The following is a 5946-nucleotide window of genomic DNA, read 5'->3' on the forward strand; positions in this document are numbered from 1 at the left end:
GAAATAGATATGAATCAATAAACATAAACAGCAATTAAGGACGATTTTTTAATATATTAAAAAAGATAGAAATAAAAATAAGTATTAATTGTAGGAAGCATTAAATAAAGTGATTACAAGCAATAAAGAGATCTAAAAATAATAATAATAAATTAATAGTAATAACAAAATAACTACTATACGAACAAAAAACAATACATATTTTACATGGAGCCTTCCTGTCTTAATCTTCCATGGAGAGCAGTTGGTTAATCTGTCTCTTAAACGATGCAGCACCAGTGTTGAAAATGTCTAGTTCCAGTGGTAGGGTATTCCCAAGCGTCTGGATCCGGACCATCGTGCTGTTCCTTTCGTTACTTGTAGAGTAATGCAGTCTTGCAAACAGGTCTCTCGATCTTGTACTGGCAGGAACGTGGAACCTTACCCGCTCCAATAACTGAGGGCAGTTGAGATCTCCGTTAACCAACTTATATAAAAACACTAAATCAAAAATTCTTCTCCTCAAAGCAAGTGGTTGAAGGCCAAGTTCAGCTGCCAAAGAGTTCACAGAGACATCGGCATAACGATGACCCAGGCGATAACCAACTAAGCGGATGAAACGAGACTTCTTGTATCAAGACCATTAAAATGAGGTGTCACTTACTGGGCCTTTATATAAAAAAATGAGTCGCCCTCTACACCCCCCAAAATCCAATTTTAGGGATACGGGCAAAATTGAAACAGTGACTAAAATGTTTACCTCTATTTCCTAGTAAGGTGTACCTAGTTCTATCCCTCCATTATTATCCATCAAAAACTAAACAGTTTTTATCCATACTTTTAACTCACACTGTATACTAAGTACACTACACCATACTCATAATCTGAGTTAATTTTAAAAGTTTAGATGCTTGAACTAAACTATGGAACCTTTTACTCCGCCAACGTGTGGCTAAACAATGTTGTTACTTAGCGATCGATCATGTCAACGCTACTTGAAGTTTAGCTTCAACCTGAGGGCAATTTAATCAGTGACGGCCCCTAAGTTCGTGATATGACCAGAGTTTGTGTACCAAGGCCACACCAAGACATTAAATTTATATTATTTTGTCGTACATCTTTCCTCTTATGTATTTCCAGTAAATTGCCTTGCTGGTTGTACACTCTGGTAGATTAAACTGTCGATTCTTGTACCCTTTATATCGTCCTTATATTGTATCGCAACAATTACCATTGCAGGGCAAATTACTAACACTTTTTTTCTCTTCGGACAAAAAGCGTATAAACTACACCTGGTCTTATGAGGACTTTGTGCTACCTGCTGAATGACAGGATATTCAGGAAGGATACCTTTGAGGGTAGGGGCTGCCTGATATCGAGATCCATGAGGAAGAATTTAGAGCACAAATCTCAATTCATGTTCCCTCGAAAGAAGGGGAGCCCAGCTCTAAACCAGCCTCTCCAGTCAAAGCATTTAGTGGGTCGCACACTCTTCTTGAAGCTAGCAAGAACGTCTGACGCTTAGGGATCGGAGCCCACCAACTCCAACAGTCATCTCCGCATAGACTAGACCTATCGAATTACCCTTGCACTCCATAATCTCGACATTTGCGGTTAGTGATGTGCCGTTTATGGGCTCTAATAAGGTTACCCAGATTCAAGTGACACATCGGTTTTTGCTGTGCCAAGTATAGGTTCAACTGGAAGGTATAAACAAGCCAGAAGTGATACCTGCTGGGTATTACTAGACCCCATCTACTGACGTATACTGCTATGGTGGCACTTCAAGCACGCTGCATTCATAGTACATGGACATGAAAGGTTTACATTCTGATAATTTCAGTTACCAATCCTCAGTCTCCATACTCTATTCTCCTCTGTTATGACAACGTGTACAAATACAGTGTTGAGGTGGTATATCAATCTCACTGCAGTTTATTGACATCACATGATAACATTCCGATTACACTCCTTATTGACAGTGAAAAATGGGAACTTTGGTATGCCGTAAATGTTATTAAGTAATACACTACATTCCACAATATTGGATTTAATTTGTATCGTTTTAAAATATTTTAAGTTTACTAATGTTCAAAAGTTTTTCGACTTTAATTGGTAAACTGTATCTACTACTGTAGTACGAATTTGAGCGACATTTGTTGTTGGTTCATACCAAAGCATTTAAAAGATATTTAGCTAAATGTAGCATCACTAACTTTTAAAAGGCTGGTAGATGGTTTCTAATTAAAGTAATTTCCTAAAATCAATATTATATAGGCTACTCGATTGTTATACATTACTTTTTAATTAAGACACTAAACTCTCCTACTGACACATTGGATCCAAACCCACAAAAGTCACTCCAATAAGAGTAACCACAAATTGCCCCGGTACAGAGTTGAACAGCGGTTATGAACAGCTGTGCTTGCTGCAGTAAGTTACCAGTATGAAGCAGTTTGTTAAGTAGGACACAAATATGTCATGTTTGACTTTGTGTCAATGCTAATTTCAAACATTATACTAGAACACATCCTAAAAATATAATACATGTCTTTTATGTCGTGCTTTCACACTTAAACTATTCAACCGATAGTACAGGGTGCGGCAAAACAAACAGTGCAGTTGTGATGGGCTTCTACATCCGCTGTGGTGGGGGTAGGAGCTAGGGAGGGGGCTCACTGCATTCGGTCACTCACCCCGTTTTCAGTCGTAGCAATGGTTTGGAGCGAAGAGCATCGCGGCTTTGCCGTTCGCACGTTTTTTGAAAGTGGCCGTTCTTACATCACGACTCAACCAGCGTTCCGAGTGCACTTTAACATTCCGCGTAATGATCCCGTTCCACATCGCAATGTTATTGCAAGTTGGGTTCTTGCGTTGGAAGAAACTGGTTCAACACAAAGGCCTAAAGGTATGGGAAGACAGAAAACAGCGAGAACTCCCGAAAACGTCGCAGTAGTGAGGGCAGCTGTTGAACAATCACCAACACGCTCTGCCCGGAAACACGCAACTGCGTTAAACATGTCTGATCGCTCTGTTAGGAGGATTTTACATAAAGATTTATTCTTCCACCCCTATAAAATTATGTTGGTTCAGAAGTTAATGCCTCCAGACTTTCAACACCGCGTGAATTGCGCTCAAGAAACTTTAGAACGTATCCCACCAAGGTCAACCTTCTTCAGTAGTGATGAAGCCCATTTCCACCTGTCAGGTTCAGTTAATAAACAGAATTTCCGTTATTGGTCGGACAGAAACCCACAACAAGTTAATGAGCGACCTCTCCATTCCCCGAAAGTGACTGTATGGTGTGCGATTTCCAAATTTGGTGTTATTGGACCCTACTTCTTTGAGCAGGATGGGCTTACAACAAACGTGACCGCTCAGCGTTACGTTTCGATGCTGCAAGATTTTTTTGAGCCAGAATTGAATCCGTTGGTTGAAGAACAACATCTTGAGGATATTTGGTTCCAACAAGATGGGGCTACGGCCCACACAGCACATGTTTCAAGGACGAAATTGCGGCAGATGTTTCCTGCGCGTCTCGTGTCTCTGAGGGGTGACCTGCGGTGGCCTGCAAGATCACCTGATTTGTGCATTTGCGATTTTTTCCTGTGGGGTTATCTCAAGGACAAGGTTTTTTCGGCATCGTCCTCACAACTTGGAAGAACTCAAGATCCGTATTAGAGAGGAAATCACCGCCATTCCAATCAATATGTGCCAAAATGCAGTGGAAAACTTCAGAAATCGCCTACATCAGTGCATTGCTTCTGGAGGACGCCATATTTCTGATGTGATCTTCAAATCTTAACAGAAAAAAATGGGGTAATGTACTTATTCAAGCAAAATAAACCACATTTTTATAACTCGTACCGATTTTCTTTAACAGCACTTCAAAACTGTACTGTTTGTTTTGCAGCACCCTGTACTAACAGTTTACAGGACATTCTTACAGCCATGGTATGAATATAAACTATCCATATTACGAAAATTGCTCCGAACTACGCCTCACTGGTCTTTTAAGTAAGAAAAGTCTCACTCTGGCCTCTTAACTTGTAAAGTATTGTTTTAAAATGTAATCAACTGTCCGTGTTATCATTATTTTATGACAGTACAAGCGTATGTTTAATTTAAACACTGTTCTCGATTATTTTCATTTACATTGTGTAAATTGGGTAAGGAATTTTATACATTTTCGCCATTATCTAAGTACACATCTAGCCTTTAAAATATACTAAAACAAAAGATGGTCATAATTTGACCTCGAAAACTCCGTTGAAGCAGTCTGCATGAACTAGACAAGATGAAAGTTTGCTGGATTGTGCTGTTGAATTAATATACAAATTCGAGCTCTAATTTGTCAAGGAACAAGCACATAAATAGGGTCATTGTTGAACCCCCTCATCTTAGTGATCGTTTAACCGAAGTACACGTCTGTGATCTTAAGTGCAGATTTTCTTAATCTGAAACAAGCAGCAATCGAAAAAACACTAATCACGAATATTACTTTACAATTCTTCAAGACTCCAAGAAGCTTGGACCAAACAGTATATTTCCATTATAGGGATTACCTTAAGCAAATTTGGTAATAAGTCGAGACGGTTGAACTAAACAAAGAAACCCCTTAGTATGCCAACGTCTAGGCTACACAACCACGACTTCAAATGCTTGGAACTAACAGTTTGCAGGTTGGCAAATACGCTGGTAGCCTGGACACTGATATAATACACGCCAGACTTCCTCCATGATGAAATATAACATGAATGATATTGAACCTCTCATTTAGAAGGATTTATCATAAAAATAAAACCAACTCTGGGAAATAATTGTTATTATGGAATAAACTTAGTTTGAATATAGTGAATTTTATTCCAGAGTTGTACAAGTAAAAACTGTTATTCATATAAAACTGTTAACCTTAGTTACTAGAGTAGTTAGCTTTTTTTGTCTCCAGATTAATATTTTTTGTGTACGCTTAAGTTTACTGTACATTCTTATCACTGAATCTTATATTGGAATGTAGCCTACATGACAGGCTGTCAAATTAATTCATGAATCAAGAAAATACTAATCACCATTCCTGACATCCATAAAGATCGGCAACGCATTTGATTTCAATATATTTTGGTGGATATTAATTCGAAAATAAAAGTGTTCAATCTTGTTTACTTCACCGTCTACCACTCGTCCGTAGCAGTAGCCTGGATAACACCAAAACAGATGCTCAGATTTCCTATCATCGTTTCCGACACACCGCTATCCAAAAGTGCTAAGAAATATTTATCCAAAATATTTACTACGCAGTGAGTTCTTTTCTGAAGCTAATTTTTACTCTCCATAGATCTCCATCTCTTTCAACGACTCGCAACCATCGTCAATCACAGGGTCGTTTTACTGTTCCATTTTAGAATTCGGCTGACCCCTGAGTCCTTTGCCTGTTGTCCAATATGCAGTTGCAGGACGATGATTTCACCCCTTTTTTCTTGCAATGAAAACAATGTGATATCTTTGATGTTTTGCAATTTAAGAGATTTGTATGGTAACAGCAACTTACAGTAACAAGTAGCCTTCCCGATAGCGGTTTCAGCATTTCATAGTGAATTCTACCGCTTTACGCCCCTGAATGGTATCGGTAGTAAAGTACTATGGTACTTAACGTACTTCCACGACGCACTGGTAATTTGTAACGAAGTTCATCAAGTGTTATATTGGTACCGTCGTGTCGTTGATCTTTTTTAATCACTTAAACATATCTTACTAGTATAATCAAATCTAATAAAAGTAGAGTCCACATATGTATGTTTTAATGAGCTTAGTTGCCTACAACTTCTCACTGTGCTACAATTACCAATGTTCTTATTTTGGTCATCGTATGCTTGCATATTTCCTAGCACCAAAATGAAGTTACTTCGTTACTTTTACATTTGGAATCATACTCAGTTCCTGGGAATAATGCTAATGATGGAATGTGTG

The 5946-nt window shown here is 38.5% G+C and overlaps 1 protein-coding gene across 1 annotated transcript; it reads left to right on the forward strand.

Moving 5' to 3' along the window:
* Positions 1-2694: 2694 nt before the first annotated feature.
* On the forward strand, positions 2695-3660 carry LOC124356010. The gene has a single exon (XM_046807155.1). It carries the CDS (start codon positions 2695-2697, stop codon positions 3658-3660), a length of 966 nt encoding a protein of 321 aa, XP_046663111.1.
* The last annotated feature ends 2286 nt before the right edge of the window (positions 3661-5946 follow it).

This window comes from Homalodisca vitripennis, chromosome 2, assembly GCF_021130785.1.
Source record: "Homalodisca vitripennis isolate AUS2020 chromosome 2, UT_GWSS_2.1, whole genome shotgun sequence".
Classification (NCBI taxonomy): domain Eukaryota; kingdom Metazoa; phylum Arthropoda; class Insecta; order Hemiptera; family Cicadellidae; genus Homalodisca; species Homalodisca vitripennis.

Coding starts and splice junctions, on each gene's coding strand:
- LOC124356010 (XM_046807155.1), top strand. CDS start 2,695: ATGGTTTGGAGCGAAGAGCATCGCGGCTTTGCCGTTCGCACGTTTTTT.